The sequence below is a fragment of the Sceloporus occidentalis genome, unplaced genomic scaffold (assembly GCF_023333645.1).
Source record: "Sceloporus occidentalis isolate IW3139 unplaced genomic scaffold, rSceOcc1.0.p SCAF_1, whole genome shotgun sequence".
Lineage (NCBI taxonomy): Eukaryota > Metazoa > Chordata > Lepidosauria > Squamata > Phrynosomatidae > Sceloporus > Sceloporus occidentalis.
The window spans coordinates 32,266,487-32,283,854 of NW_028316981.1; the positions used below are offsets into that span (position 1 = coordinate 32,266,487).

General features: G+C 41.5%; 1 protein-coding gene across 1 annotated transcript in view; it reads right to left on the reverse strand.

Moving 5' to 3' along the window:
• The window catches only part of LOC149321293 (A disintegrin and metalloproteinase with thrombospondin motifs 9-like), a 186,200-nt gene that overhangs the window by 103,253 nt on the left and 65,579 nt on the right, over nt 1-17,368 (reverse strand). Inside the window, exons 16-19 of the mRNA XM_089519004.1 lie at nt 17,221-17,316; nt 10,948-11,111; nt 10,438-10,567; nt 7,411-7,537 (exon numbers count right to left, since the gene is read on the reverse strand). Coding sequence (XP_089375130.1) covers nt 7,411-7,537; nt 10,438-10,567; nt 10,948-11,111; nt 17,221-17,316 — 517 coding nt within the window. The remainder of the gene's footprint in view (nt 1-7,410; nt 7,538-10,437; nt 10,568-10,947; nt 11,112-17,220; nt 17,317-17,368) is intronic.

Below are 17,368 nucleotides of genomic sequence, written 5' to 3' on the forward strand. Positions count from 1 at the left end.
CTGAAGAGAAAGTGATTTAACAAACAGGGAGTAAAGACAGAGATGTAGGCAAATATATTTACATACGAGATTATATGCTACGTTTAAAGAGTGTAATCTGAATCTGTATTCTTGGTTCACTGACTAAATCGTATGTGTTCATTTGTCTCCACTGGGTGTCCAAAAGCTAGAACTGGGTGTTCATTTGAACAAACCACAATTACTTTAAATATGTCTTGCCCTGAACAAGCACAGAAACTATGGGCCTGAACAGACAGGCCAAAATAAAGCTGCTTCATGTCGCTTTGGAGGTATGCTGTTTAAATGACACATGCATTTTAAGAGGCCAGAAGCTGCACCAAAGCTCTGCTCCAGCCTCTTAGGGTGCATGCATCATTTAAACAGCATACCTCCAAAGTGACCCGAAGCAGCTTTATTTTGGCCTGTCTGTTCAGGCCTTATCTTTGCTCAGGGACGTTGGAAATATAGTTTTAAAAAGAAAAATTCCCAATATAGGAAATAGCCTTATACCAGGCCAGTCTGTTTTTATAAAGAGTTGAAGATAGGGTTGCCATAACCCGGCTGCACCCGTGTATTTCCCAATTTTGGGGGCCCCGGGCCCCTCCCAGCACGGGTGCAGCCCAAAAACCGGGACCCCCCCGGTTGCAGCCGAGTTGCTGCGGCTTGCAGGGCCTCACTGCCGTCCTCCTCCTCCTCGGGGAGGCGGGGAGGAAGAGGAGGACAGCGAGGCCTGCCTGGGGTGGAGGAGGCGCCTCCCCGCGCGCCCGCACCACCCTCCTCCTCCGCCCCCTCACCCCCAGGCTTCGCGCCCGCCCGCATAGAGGAGGCGAAGACGGATGGAGCCAGCGCCTCTTGCGCACGGGCGCGTGGGGAGGAGGAGAAGAGGGGGCGGAGGAGGCGGGGAGGTTGGCGCGCCCGCGCGCAAGAGGCGCTGGCTCCATCTGCCTTTGCCTCCCCATGCGGCCGCACCACTCACCTCCTCCTCCTCCTCCCCCTCTTCCCCAGGCCGCGCAGCCGCATGGAGGAGGCTAAGCTGGAGGCGGTTCGCCTCCTGAGCGCAGCCGCGCGCCACCCTCCTCCTCCGCCCCGTCTGCCCCAGCCCCCAGGCGAATGGAGGAGGAAGTGGAGGAGGAGGGGGAGGAAAAGGAGGAGGGGGTGGTGAGTGAGTGGCCAGAGAGGCCTCAAGGTGGGGTTTTTTTTTGGGGGGGGTGCTTTTAATGCTAACAAGTCTCCCTTACTTTGACAGTGATAGTGTGGTGGTGATGATGATGATGATGAAGATATGAGTGGGTCAGCTTGAGAGGCATGCATGCACTGTTTCAGAAGCCGAGAGAGTGTGACTTTCCAAAGTGCCTTTTCTGTGTGGTTTTCGTTCTGAGGCATGGTCAATGTAAATTGCTGTGATTTTTACAAACCCATGCACAGTGAAGAAAAACCAAAGTCCCTTGACACACACTTCTGAGAAGTACACTTGGTGCAAGAACGGTGAAACCACCTTGACATGTTCAATATGCATAGCCATGTTAAACCATGCTAAGTGTTAAACCCAAGGGGTTTGGTTATGGAATAAGCCTCTGATGCAAGAGGCCATGTTCAGTAAAGCCATGTGAAATGCCCAAATGTGCTGTCATGTGTGTTTTGGAATGGAGGTTGGGGGTGTTTTGCCAGAAAGGGAAGTCCATTTCTGCCATCTGTCTAGCAATAATGCCCAAATGTCCTCCATTTTGATCATGCCTAAGAAACAGGCATTTATATTAACATTTTTTTAAAAAATCAATTTTTCGTGCGTCCTCCATTTTTAAAAAATGTGTCCTACATTAGAAAAATTTGTCCTACATTTGTCCTATATTTGTCCCGGTTTGGAGGTCCTGACTTATGGCAACCCTAATTGAAGAATATCCATTTTACTTTTCTGGATTAAGCCTCAAGCTGCCAAGACGAGTAGCAACAGGTGGGGTGATTGGGATTTTATTTTTAGTATATGACGGTGTTTGTTTTATTGTTTTGTCTTTTGTTATTTATGTCTGGTATTCTGCCCTTTGGTGAAAAGGACATTATAAATAAACATTATTATTATTAGTCCATCTATCCAAAAACTGATAGGCAGCATGGTCTCAGGCAAAGGATTTCCCTAGTGCCTACATATGATCCTTTTAATTTGAAATGCCAGGGATTGAACTTGGAAAACCGTTCACACCAAAAACTATGCCTTTCCATTTAACTGCCCCCCCCCCCCCCCCGCAACCTCTGCAGACCTTAGATTGTGGAAACATGCAATGGAAAGTTTTCAGCCTAGAGAATGGCTTACTTGATACACTGGGATATGATTGAAGTTTCTAAACAATAGCATAGTTTTTTGTGGGTTTTTCGGGCTATGTGGCCATGTTCTAGAAGAGTTTATTCCTGACGTTTCACCAGCATCTGTGGATGGCATCTTCAGAGAATGCTGACCTGGAAGAGAGTGGGTCAGGTCAGCATTCTCTGAAGATGCCAGCCACATATGCTGGCAAAATTTCAGGAATAAACTCTTCTATAACATGGCCACATAGCTCAAAAAAACCACAAAAAACTATGGATGCCGGCCATGAAAGCCTTCGCCTTCACAATAGCACAGTTTCATTTACATTTAATCATTCAGAATAGGACTGGCTATAGACTTATATAAATGTATAAAATGAGCAAACCCAGCAAATGAAGGTCCTCTCAGTACTGCATTCAGACTCATCATGGGGAATGACACACCTGATGAAAATGTCCTGGTCACACAGCTTGCTCTCCAACTGTGGTCCTCCAAGAGGTTTGAAGTCCAAAAACAATGGATATCAAAGACTGAGGCTGCATCTACACTGCAGAATTAATGTGGTTTGACAGAGTTTTAATGGCCATAGTTCAATGCTATGGAATTTTGGGATTTGTAGTTTTGTAAGAGAGTTGACCTTCTCTGTCAGAGAGCTCTGGTGCTACAATAAACTACAGATCCCAGGATTCCACAGGATGGAGCCAAGACAGCTAAAACAGTGGAAAACTGCATTAATTCTGCAGTGGGGCCGCAGTCTGAGAATAACTGCTACAGAACACATGAATGATGAGGAGTGCTACCAGACACAAGGCACTGACTAAAACTCAGGAGCAGCCTGAAGGTGTGGTAATCACAATATTTGGAAGCTCTCCTAACCATCTCCTCCAATTTGGGGGTGGGGAACAGATTACTGGAACAGAAACAAACCATTAAGGGCCTTCCTGTTGCCAATTGCAACTCATCCAGATTACATTAGCATTTTGCCTATCTGCAAATGTAGAACACTAAGAAGATTGGAACTGCTTCTCACTGCAAGATGCCCTTCAAATCATACAACTTTCCAGAAAGCAGGAACAAACTGAACTGTTACTATTGGATGGGCTTCACTTTCTCGACCATGTAACAAGTTGGGGGTTTGCTGATAAGGCAGTGTGAGGAGAAAGTAAAGCCTTTCCGGATGCATGGGATGAAGTATTACTAGAGCACACAAAGGAAGACTTATAATTCCTGTTCTATAGGAATGAAGGAACATATAGAACAAGGAAGAGCCAGAGCCAGAATGGTGAACTGGACTGAGAGCTGGGTTAGGACTCTGAGAGACCAGGATTCAAATCCCCACCCAAGCCTGACCTTGGGTAAGTCACACTGTCTCAGCATTTGAGGAAGGCCATGATAAACTTTTGCTGAATAAAATTTGTCAAGGAATCTCTATGGCGGGGTACATACCGCCACTTTGCGGCGCTCTGCCGCCGCCGCCAGTAGGTCCGCGGGGGAGCCGGAGCCTTCACACGGCCCGACTCCCACGCGGACCGAAAAAGAAGCTCCAAAATGGAGCTTCTTTTTTCGTCGCGTTTGCGACGTAGCGAGGCGCCAGGGGCGCGCTCGCTACGTCACAAGCGGCGCGACGCGTACGGACGCTCAGCGTCCGATACGCAAAGATGGCGGCGCCCATGTGGAAGGGGCGCCGCCATCTTGTACGTATTCTATACGTACTAGGGTTAGGGGTGTGTGGAAGCACCGCCCCTTCCTAACCCTAGTACGTATAGAAGACGTACTATATGGCGGTATGTATCCCGCCTATGACAGGATTGCTATAGCCAAAGTCAACTTAAAGGCACATAAGAATAATAATAGAGAAGTTGGATAGGAGTAAGAAAAGCTGGAAATCAAATAGCTTCACTTGTCATTTACTATGTTACTAGAGTAGTCAGGGAGAGATAAGCAGAATAAAGGATGTTGGTTTTTGTGGTTACCATTCACCTTCCGGAAAGTGTAGCATTTTATGCACAGAACAGTCAATAGCATGCTAGACTGATTTCAGCAGCTCACGTCTCTACACTATGACACTCTCAACTAAGTCAATGGTATTTACAGGGATGTGATATTTTTAATGCCACACACACACTCCCATGAACTGGTGAAATCAAAAAAGAGAGCAAAGGAGAAAGTGCCCCTTGCCAATTATTGGACCACTGTCAAACTCCTATACTAATAGCAAACTCATTCTTTCACCATGGGTCCTTATAGAATAATATAATCTTAAGAGTTGAAAAGGTCCACAAGGGCCATCTAGTGCAATCACTGACCACAAAACAACACAAAACTAAAACTTCTGAAATATTCCCATCCCACCTCTATTTAAATATCCCCAAAGGAGAGATCACCATGCACCAAGCCTGTCCATTTCACTGCTAAGCAGATCTTGCAATAAAGACATTCTTCCTAATATTAGGTAGACTTTCTTCTCTTGCAAAACATGTTCTGGTCTCAAGAGCAGCTGAAAACAAGCTAACTCCTTCTTCTACATAACAATCTTTCAAATATATAAAGATTGCTATCATTCATGTCACCTCTCAGTTTTCTCATCTCTAAATTAAACATACCCAGCTCCCTCAGCCATTCCTTACAATGCTTGTTTTCCAGACCTCTGATTATCTTGGTCACTCTTCTCTTCTCAAGAAGTTATTTAATATTCCTCTTGAACTGTCATGCTCAAAACTGGACACAGTATTCCAGGTGAGGTCTGACTAAAGCAGTATAGAATGGCTCTAACACTAATGCATTCCTGTTGTTACAGCACAGCATTATATTGGCTTTTTTTGGGGGGGCCTCTGTATCACATTGGCCCGGGACAGACCGCCCAAAAAGGGCAGCCTGCCGGTGGCCTATTTCCCTTCAGAGGGAAGCCGCAGCCACCAAACCATGCGGCTTCCCTCTGGAGTAAAAAGAACCCCCAAAATCCGTTTTTTTTTTCACGGCACCGGAGTGATGTCATGAGTGCACCACTGGCACACTTGCAACGTAAGCGGAGCACAGTGCCATGTGGATGCTGTGCAGCACTTATGTCACAATGGCGGCACCCATGTACACAAGATGCTGCCATTAGTATGCCACCACTCTGTACTAGGGTTAGGGACTGTGCAGTTGGTGCACGATCCCTAACCCTAGTATCGCTGCCGCCACCCCACAAAGTGCCCATCTGTATCGGGCCATTGTTGTCTCATGTTTAGCTTGTGGTCTACTAAGACCTCTAGACCCTTTTCACATGGACTGCTTTCCAGCCAGATGTTGTCAATCCTATATTTGTGTGTTTCATTTCTCTGTTGAAATCCATTTTAGTTTTGGTCCAGCTCTCCAATTGGTTAAAGTAATTCTGAATTGCGATTTTATCCTTTGGATTATCTACTTTGCCACCATCCCACCCCTCAATTTGGTGTCATCAAGTACTTTATAAGCATACCTTCTATTCTAACATGTAAGTTACTTATAAAAAAATGAATTTAAAATGTTTAAGAATGGGGGGGGGGGGGGACAGGAAGGAAACATTAAAAATAGTCTTTGCATGCTTAAGGACCAGAGGAAATAAGCTGGCTGGTGAAGATGGAAGGAATGGAACATCCTAGAAGAAAGCGCAAGTGGCTGGCTTACACTGCAACAACTAGTTCTATAGTGTTATAAAACTGAATCATACTTTACATGCACAATTTCCCAGGTTCAAACCCTGGCATCTCCATGTATAGTTGAGAAGGAAACTACACTCGTCCCTCCATATTCACTGGGCACAGGACCCCCATGGAAAAACCACAAATAACAAAAACACTATGTTTTTACCTCTCTAGAAATCTCTAGGTCCTCCCGTGCAACTCTGTGGTTAACATCTGCCAGACATTGACTACAGAATTGTGGTGGAGGAGCTATAAATCCCTGGTGGAGTGTTCTCTCTAGGAATCTCTAGGTCCTTCAGTGTGACATTTGGTTAAAGCTGACCATAGAGTTGTCCTGGAGGATCTAGATATTCCTAGAAAGGACATATTAATAAAAGCTGTAAACAAATATCAAAGTCGCAAATATGGATGGATGAGTGTATATATCAGACCTGAAACTATGGACAGGAGGAGCAACATTGGGGGGAAAACTAGCTTAGGATGTTTTAAATACATAATTGTCACTTGAATCTAATCCTAAAAAAATCCACTTTGATCTTTTTGTCCCTATGCCCTGCACTATAGAACACTGGGGGGGAAAAAGGACTGAAGCAAGACTTCTACCTAATTCTGTATCATTGAATATTGTGCAGATGAAATATGACCATATGTACACCTGTAACCTCCCTACTGTCAAAGGAATCATCACTTCCCAAGCAGCCCCCACCCTCTGGCAAATATTTCAGAAGGAACTATTTTCTATTTTGGAACTAATTTTCCAGGAAAAGAATTGACCAGTACTAGCTTTGGAAGAAGGATGTAGAATATTTAATAGCATTTTAATCTCATAATAGATCTAGTTGTACTTGTCATAGAATGGCTGCAATTCAAAAAGCATTCGGTAACATTTGCTATCTGGATGGACTTCTGAGGGGGTGGCAAGAGAAATGAGAGCTAGTTCACATGTGCTCACACTAGCACACTGTTTGAAAAAGCATCCCCAAATCGTCCCCCAGGGAGAAGTGCCAGAAAAAAAGGAAATGTCCTTGATAAGCAGGGAGATTTTGAGTGCAATTCTGGTTGCCAGATGGATGCAGATCTGGGTGTGGGGTAGGGAGAGAAACACTGTGGATATTTACTTTATGAAGGATAGTGTTCTGGAACTGTGATGTCTTGGGATGGCAGTGGGGAGAGGGGGAAAAATACTTAAAATAGGGTACCTTTATTGTCACTTCAAATAAGATACGTTTGACAAGCCACAGTACAAGTATTATGTAAAGCAATAGTAAAAGTATATGTAAGTACTTTCTACTGAATTGCAAGCTGTTCTTCCAAGCTGAAACATAAAGCAAGTGTAGAATGTTTTATTTTTCATTATAATAGTGAGAAAAGTCTGAAAACAGGCATTAGGGAAGAAGATTAGCTTAAAATCTAAGCGATAAATCTACTTGAATGTCCAGGGGATACCTTAATTCACAGTTTGTATTACACAACTCAGTTACTGGATCAGGCTGAGGAATTCGATCACATCTTTGGTCAGACACCATGAGCTGGTCAGACTCTCGGGTGCAAATAGGTTTTCTTCTTCGTTCTCCTAAAGAAGAAAGGTAAATATAATTGTATAGGCAGAGCCAAGATTCATTCACTTTATCTCTGAAGACTTCAAGTCTTGATCTCCCCAAATTCGCTCCCCCAAATTTATTTATATGTCCTCAAGATAGATCTTGATGCAGAGGGAGGCCTAAACATGATTTTAATTCCTCTACCTCATGCTATTTTGACAGAAAAAGTTCCTCCTGGGTTCTTTCTTCCTCTTCTTATGGGATCATATGAATTGATGAATTTATATTGGATGCCTGTAGAGCAGAGATAGGCAACAATCACAGGCTATGGGCCACATCAGGCCCCCAGGAGACTTGGAGGGTTGCAACCTCCTATACAACCCCCCCACCCCCCACCCCCATTTTTGCCTCCAAAATGCCCCATCATGCCCTCTAGATTATTTTTGCAACATTTTTTGCTACTCGGGCCATTTTTAGGCCAAGGAGAGGCCCTTCTTACAACAGGAAGTGACTGGGTAATAGTTGTTTTAAAAAGAGGCCTTTTCTGGTGGCAAAAACCGCTTTGTTCACACCTGCTGTACAGCAATGCAGTGGCTTTAATACTGCTTTTTTGTATTATAAAGACTGGTTGTAATTGAGATCTACTCATGGACCCATGTCATAGTAGTAGCTATCTGAACTTTTGCATTGCTACCAGGTGAGAAGTTTTTGTCCTCTATGCCTGGTCTATAGGCCTCTCTTACGTTGCATCCAGCTCTGCAAGGATAGCTTCCTCTCTCACTATCTCAAGGGCAGAGGAATAAAATGGTTAAGCTCAAACAATGAACAGTGGTAGTAATTCTGGAGTTTCTGTCTAGTGATGCAAATCAAAAATTCTGCTTCACCCCACCCCCTGCATGATTTGTGCAGTTCACACATTTTTATGCTACCCACTGCGAATTTGTTACATCTGATTTTCTGATTTGAAAGATATGCATTTTTCATTCTCAGTAAATTACTCATCCTTTGTCATGGAATCCCAAGATCTGAATTAAGCTCCTGCTTCCCAGGAAAATGCTACTGTGTACCTGATTTCAGAAAATGACTGATCCTTAGCCACAAGAGGCTGGGATCATGTTCTTTACTATTCTGTTGGTTATAAATATGGGAAATCTCTGCTTCCAGGAAAAAGAAACAGCCAGAAACTGCAAAATAGGCTTATCAAAAAGTTTGGAAATGCATAGTGTCAGAGAAGGAAGAAACCCAGGGGAGCACACTTCTCTATCAGCTAGTCACATCAACGACTCAGTTGAGGCCTGGGTTCTTTTGGGTCCACTGCCGTAGTTACGCCAATGATGGCAAGAAAGAAAGCAGCAAGGGGGGGGGGGGGATCACCAGCACTGGTAGAGGCCAGGAAAACAAGAAAAAGAACCAGCACTGACAATGAAACAGGAGCTGTATGGGAGGGGTGTCTTGGACAACTACCTGTGCCAGACGACAGCCACCTCTCCATATGTTTTGCTTCCATGAACTCATCAGGAAGCCAATCATGCTAGAAATAGGTTACTTGGAGCCAACAGCTTTATCCTCCTGTTGTCACCACCTTCACCCTCGCTCTGTGCAAGTGCATAGAGAGAAGACTCATTTTTATAATGGTCCATTGTGTGAGCAGTGTGGCTTACAGAATTCTAGCCACAGAATTTTCAGTCTTCAGAATAGGTTTTATGGAATCAAATGGCTGGGGGGGAAAACAATGTAGGCTAATAAGATAAAGAGCCAAATTGGTTGCTGTTCTCTCCTGAGGTACCTTAGTATTATTGATTTTATTAGTATCCATTCATACAACGTCTTCTCAAGCACTAATTCTCTGCTCACTCTCTTCTTGTGTTGAAGAATTAGGACATTGCCTTCATAGTGAGAACAAGCTTGGTCCTGGTCTTTTATCAAGGAAAGCTTTCAAGGATCCCTGCATACCTTGCATAAGTTTAGTCCTCAGCATGAATCCCCCATCTGAAATCAGGAATGCCAAAGAGCTATTTGTCAACAGCTGTACAATCTTTGGCTCATTGTAGAGCAGCCCTGTTCAGAAATCTAGTTAGGAAATATTTCTGGCAGTGAAGTATTCTTAGTTTAAAACTCTGCTGAAGTCTTCCTTATAAAGTGTGGCCACTGGGCCCCCTTGGACAGGAAAGACTATAAATACTTCTGGTTAATGCTGGGATCATGTCTGAGGAACATATCTAATTGTTTCTGGAGTGTTTTCTGTTCATCCCTTACCTTTGACTCTCTGACCTTATTTTTTGGCTCTGGCATTTTCCTAATTTAGTGACAGACAATTCTGAATCAGCTTTGACATTGCCTCTTTTTGTTTTGTGCACATACAAAGACAGGACAGTATGCTTCACATTTACAAATGCTATAAGAAGTAATCATTGGAGATAAAGCAAGGGGAAATGTAGGAAGAACTGCTGAAACAGACAAGGGACACAGTAGTAGTGAAAATGCGTTAGCAGTAATTATTTTCTTCAAAAGTGGCAGGAGTTGGGAGTAAGTCATAGACAATTTAGCTTAATTTCCTACAAGCACAAGCTATCCCACAGAGAGGCTTTGGACATTATAACATGAAAGAAGGATAGGATGCATGAGTGACCCATATTTCCAGTTTTTACTCTTTCTCTTGCGTAGGAAAAGAAAAGCCAGCTTAAAGTGGTTTGGTCAGCCATTATTCTGTGAAGCAATTTGAAAACTTAAAATGTTAAGAAGAGGCTTGGCTTTATCAAGTGACTTAAGAGTGTATATATCATTCTGATATGACAGCTATTGCAAAACGTAACCCTTGAATTATAACAGAAGCTAAACACAGATGACAGAAACACATTTGTCACCACCATGGGAATCCAAGATAAACTAATAAATAAGGGAAATGGTGTTTAAAACCCCTAAAACTACATACCTTGGCATAGTTTACTGCAGGGTTGCCAAGGGCCATAGATATTCCAATAAAACTGTTGAGGTTTATCTTCTATGGGAATGCTGAACGTGTATCGAACATCAGGGTTATATAAATTACCCACTGATAATACCTGAGGAAAAAAAGACACAGAAAAGCATAAAATGAATAGAAGACCTGGGCTGCTTTGGGGGGGGGGGGGGGGAGCTAAATAACAAGAGCAATATGGGAAAGTTTTTCAAAGAAAAAAGCAATTGTTAAATTTATGTCCCACTTTTGACAAAAAGGTGCTCAGAACAGCTAAGAACACTAAAATATAGTATTACAAACAAAATATTTATTAAAATGCAACATAAAAGCCAATCAACAATTAAAAACAATTAAACCAGTTAAAAATGTGACACAGTTAAAAACACAGCAATTAAAAACTGAGTCAGCACCCAAGCAGTTAACCCTCCCTCTACAACAAACCAACTTACATGCAAAAGGCCACCCTGAATAAAGATGTCTAACCTGAAGAACTATTTCTTGATCAATACGGTATGTAGAATTGATTCGTTCAATCGGTGTGTCTGAGCCACTGTATTCTATCACAGCATTTCCAACTTTGATTTCCTTCTTAAACATGCTGACAACATAGTCTCCATTTAATATGAAGCCTTCATTACTTGATAATGCTAGGTGAACAGAAAGAAGAAGAAAAAGTGGCATTAATATATTTAGCTTGTGCCACAAGGAAGGATATTATTTGAAATTTATTTTATTCAAATCAGGAACTTAACTTCTTTTTGGAGAGGCAATCTAAGAGCAAAACTGGGATGGGTGCAATCACAGACTACTTAGATTGAGGCATTCCTATGACCTATACGACTATGAATAATTTGAAATAAACTACAGAATTGTCTTTGTATATAGAATAAGTAGTGATAGTTGAAGAGATGTTTAAGCCTGGGCTAGATTTCCCATGGATTATTTTAAGTCAAGTACTCTTCCTGGAACTGAGTGCAGCAGTTCATCTGACTTTGTTTCCAGCAGGGACTAAACCAAAATGATGTAACACACACTCATGGCTGAGCAGGAGAAAAGGCTTATCTTCATTCAGCTGCTGATCAGATATAAAAACCAAAATCCAATTCTTAATTGCTACCATAATGAATCCAATAAATCAATAGGATTTACTGAAGTAGTAACTCAGAGTTTGGAATTCTGTTGGTTAGTCTCAATTACAGTAGGCCCACTGAATCAATTGTTAAATGCTGAGTCAACACATAGGTAAATCTTACTCATTCAATGTGTTGACTCTAGTCAGTATGAACAACATGATATGATTCGAGGGGTCTAGTCTAGTAAGGATTAGATATTGCATTTAGGCCAAGACCCTTTACCTGGAAGAGAAGAAAGAACAGGCCATATGGAAAGAATATTCAAACAAGATGCAAAATCCCTGGAGGCAACCAACCTCTCATCTGCAGGTAAGAGATGCACCCAGCAATTCTCCATTTTATGTTAGTCATGGATGGAACTGTGTGCAACATTGGGCTGCATTTACACTGCAGAATTAATGCAGTTTGACACAACTTTAGCTGCCATGGTTCAATACTATGGAATTCTGGGATTTGTAGCTCCATGAGATATTTAGCCTTCTCTTTCAGAAGCCTTCTCTTTCTCTCGCACCACAACAAGTTACAAATCCCAGGATTCCATAAAATAGGGTCATGACAGTTAAAGCAGTTTCAAACTGCATTAATTCCGTAATTAAATGCAGCCCATTTGCTATTTCTGCATTATTCTGGGATAAATTCTCCTAGGTCTGGAATTCTACCTCATTGCCACCTAACCAGCGGTCATCCAGTACTATTTAGTTCTTCCTCAAAGTTATTCTATAAATCAAGAAGTCAGTCAAGAAAAATACAAGATGGCACCTGACAGGTGAATGAGTGGAGAATGCTACACACTGTCTAATTAGTAATTACTATCACTGAATGGCAGTCAAGAAGTGGATGCATATACCTACTGGCATTGTTTGTCCAAGAGGGTATTCAAAGGACTGGCATTGAAATGTTGCATTTACAGCAGTTTTCTACCTTGGGGAGAGGAAGGTGTTGGTTTATAATGAAATTTTTTTTCCTAATATGATGGAGCACTTCAAATGGTGGAAATAGAGCTTCTCATAAGGATATCAGGTAGACAGAGCAGTTTGGAATTAATTCATTGCTTAGCTAATTAAATTACTAATTAGTTAGGTTTTTCTAGTGATTTCACCTACCTTCTAGATTCCTCAATCAATACTACTACTACTAATAATAATAGGATTTATTTATATACTGCCCAATCATTGGGAATCCAGGCAGTTTACAACAGAGGGGATAATAGACAGTTCCCTGCCCTCAGGCTTACAATCTAAAAGACACGACACAAAAGGAGAAGGTAATGGTGAGGGGGGGGAGAGGATCAGGTCCAGCATTCTTCTCTCCCTCTCAGGCCTGGACCAAGGCAGATGGACTGGAGGGAGGGCTCTTCTTCTTCAGGCTAGCCCTGATGGAGCTGGGCCAGCCTGGTCAACTCCCTCATAGACGGGAAGATGACAGTTACGGAGGGAGGAGTCTCTACGTCCAGGCTAGCCCTGATGGAGCTGGGCCTGCCTGGTCAACTCCCTCATAGGCCGGAAGATGACAGTTATGGAGGGAGGGGTCTCTTCTTCCAGGCTAGCCCTGATGGAGCTGGGCTGCCTGGTCAACTCCCTCTCAGGCCGTAAGATGACAGCTATGGAGGGAGGAGTCTCTTCTTCCAAGCTAGCCCTGATGGAGCTAGGCTGTCTGATCAACTCAGTGGGAGGAGAGAGAAGCCTCTGGTTTTTTTCAAAAAATAATCTTTCTTTTAATTTTTTTCCTTTAAAACATCACATCTCACCAAATTTTCACTTCAACCACATGAACCTATGTACATGTATAAATAGATTTAGGCTGTGCATATGATATTGTAATTTACAAATCTAATTTTCATTTTGCTAGTTGTTTATGTCATAATGACTGCCATTAAATTCAGTCATATATAGGAATTACCACTGAAGAGTTGTATCAGTAGAAAAAACATTACTAACGATTCTGTATGGTTTGATATGGGAGGTCAATGAGGGTGTGATACCATAAGATACTGCACCAGGTGATGCCAGTGCTGCTGACTCCACTGCATCTACCGCTACATAATGTTTTTATCCAAGTACTGTAGTTATTTCATCCAAATACAGGAAAGCAACAAATACACACATTTCTACTATGATTGTAAACTAGTTATGTATCCCTTCATTAACTTTGTTCTCAAAGGAAGCAATCAATATTTTTTGCCATTTCCTTTGCACTGTACTGAAGACTATTTACAGTTCAGGACTAATTACAGTGGGCCCTTGTTATCCACTGGGGTTTCATTCCATGACTCCCACCATGGATGCCAAAATCTGTGGATGCTAAAGTCCCATTAAATACAATGGCACAGCTGCCCCTTTATATAAAATTGCAAAATCAAGGTTTGCTATTTGGAATTTATACTTTTTAAAATAATTTCAAGCAGTGGGTGCTTGAATCCATGGATATAGGGCCAACTTTTAAAAAAATAGAAAACAACTTTTTTTTAACAGGGAACAGATTTTTTTGTGGAGGAAATAATACTTCTATGCAAAAAAAAATTATTTTCTGTGCAAAAATGTGGTTTTCTGTTCACGAAGTATTGTTTCCTGTGCAAAAATATGACATATGAATTTTGTGTAGAATAAGCCCTGCATCACAGAGATTCTCCTCAGTCCAGGATTCACCTCATCGTAGTTTATTGATACACAAGAAACATTTTTTTCAATCAATTTCAACCATTTTCAACTATTCTTTCCCTTTTCTCTGTTTCCCTCTCACTCACCCACATACCTGCATTAGTTTACTACCTCCTCTTCCAACTATCTCTACACTCATATTATGAAAATCTATTTCCTCCTCCACTCATTTGTTGTTGTTGTTATGTGCCTTCAAGTTGTTTCCAATTCATGGCAACCCTAAGATGACCCTATCATGGGATTGTCTTGGGAAGTTTCTTCAGAGGGGGTTTGCCATTGCCATCCTTTGAGGCTGAGAGAGGTCACCTAGTGAGTTTCATGACCAACTCAGGATTCGAACCCTCGTTTCCAGAGTCCTTGTTCAACACCCAAACCATTACACCAATGTCCCTCTTGCATACCACACTGGCTTTCTATTCAGGCATAAACAAATTGTAAATTAAAATAATATGGTATAGCTATGCGTGTTAAGCTAACATTACAATCGAGATGCATAAGGTGCTTGGCTAGGATCTTATTTTGTAAAATTTCAGCTATGCACAAAAATGCCAAAGGCTTAAACTCTAAAAGCTTTCTTAAAAGGGACGGTTTCCTGAAAACAGCAGTCGGCTGAACAACCTCACACTAATGCGATTATGTAGTTAATTTCCTAAGTTAGTTTCCCCACCATTTCACCCATCACAGCTAGTATATCGCCCTAAAGGAGTGTTTTGCATAGAACTGGAGGTGCTCTTTGAACAGGACTGCAAAAGATAAGGAATTATTACGCTGGAAGGGCACATGCAAGAGGAACCTTTCCAGCACAAAGAACCCAGTCACTGACATTTCTCATGTTCTGCTGGTTTCTTATGATGTCAAATTGAGATATGTAGGACATCAGAGTCTCTTTCAAAATGTGCAGCGATAGTGGGTGGTGCAAAATCAGGGCATTCTTATATTTTAAATGCTTGCATTCCTTTGGCAATTTTGCCTGCTCATTTTCTTTGGGTGCAATATTAAAAATTTAATTTGAGGGAGCAACATTTTATTGGAAACTGAATTCTTATGGGGGGCAATGTCCTCATTTTGCCTTTTTGCATATTCCCACCTCTTCTCTTGGGATAGACTGGAATAGCCAGGCAAAGAAATGATTCATCCCCAAACATGAAGGACTCATTGGATACCTCATAAAGCATGCAGACCACTATAAAAGGAAATACTACAAGCTGTCAGTAGCTGACAAGTTGCTTCTTTCTCCTGGTGTAAGGTATCTTGCTGAATTTTATTAATTGTTTTCTTGTTTTCCAAATTTTTATTAAATATCTATTTCAGTGCACTTTTCTTTTTAATTTTTCTACCCTAGATTTTGAAGAAGGGTCAAACTGCATGTTATGCTAATTTTGTAGATAGATGAGATGATGCTGATGACGGTTTTTATCAAGTGCTTTAGATTTAAGAAATGAAATCCCAGTCAACAAACAGGGGTGGGTGGGTAGGATTTTCATTGCGACCACAACCTTCAGAGATGGCAGGGTTTTTAATCTTTTTTATCAGTGATATAACATAGCCAAAATAAGCATCACATAGCATAAATAATTAATGAAATAAAACAGACATATAAACACGTTGAAGGTTATTTTACATTCATTCCATATACTATATATTATATTCCTTCAGTTCCTCCTGTTTTAACTATGGAGCTTATCACACGGGGCTCCAGGAATGCATGCTGGAACGCTGCAGACACCGCCAGAAGTCCCCATTCCATTCCAAATCCGTGCCAGAGAGGCCGATTTTCAGGAACTGTTCAGAATACTTCCTGAAAATCGGCCTCTGGAGGGTGGATTTGGAATGGAACAGGGACATCCAGCAGTGGTGGCGGCGTTCCGGAATGCAATAAAATGCATCCTTTCCCTGTTCCATTCCCATCACGCCCCCTTTCGTTCCATGCCATTTGAGTTCCTGGAGCTCTGTGCAATAAGATCCTATGCTTGGTGTTGATATATATTACTCATACTGTTCTTTTCTCTAGTATTAAACCTTCTTGGTTCTATCTTTCATGATTCAACCAATCTAAATTTGAATTATATATACATATGATATTTACTTTTCATTAGTCTTTGAAACTAATAATTGATATTTCTCCCCATATGTTATTTAGATATTTCATTACTGGATCCCAGTTTCCTACAAATCTACCTAGGCCTTCATATTTCATTAAACATGTCAGTTTTGTCTAATTCAGCCATCTCAAGCAATTTTAGCGACCAAGTTTGTAACGAAGGGATTGAACTTTCTCCATTCCTGGGCAATTACAATTCTGGCTGCCACTGTCATATACGCCAATATTCTAGCCTTTTGGTATTATATTCTTTTTTCTGTCATTCCAAGTAGGTATAACCCTTTCCCCACTTTTGTTCTTGTGTGTTATTGAAATCCTCACTAAAAAGTTGAGAGATGATACAAATATAAAGGGAATAAAGTTTAAAGAGAATGCATATAAAATCAGGGCATTTGCAGAGATGGCAGGTTTAACCCTTTGCTCCTCAACTGTCATTTTAAAAAATCTCACTAAGGGTGATAAAGTTAACTGAAGTATGATAGACCAAAATCTCTTCTTCTCAAGTGCTGAAACCTAACCTCTCTCTATAGTACTCAAATTCAGCAAACTGCTCGACAGGGAGATTTTTAAAAATTATTCCAACAACTGACATAACTTTATTTTTTATATTTATTCATCTGATTTATATCCCGCCTTTCTCCCAAACGGGACTCAAAGCAGCATAAAAACTATTAACCCAGGAAGTAATAGGTTAATGTTTTTGGTATGGGAGCATCTTGATTCAGTACAGGGCCACATGGTACAGAGCACCTTTCGACTAGGTGATCCTTGTTTTGACTAGCAGCGTTATAGAAGCACCTTATAAATATCTGTGCACTAGAAAAATAATATGGATTTATAATTTCAAAAGAGGATCACATCTTACCAAGATAGTTATCATCTTCTGGTTTCCCTGAGTAACTATGCTGCCGTACGTCGATATTTGTAGCACCAGCTGGTATGCGTATCACAGTGTTATAACCTGGGAAAATAAACTAGAAAGTCTAGCTTGCCATGCCTTTGTATTCTATAGC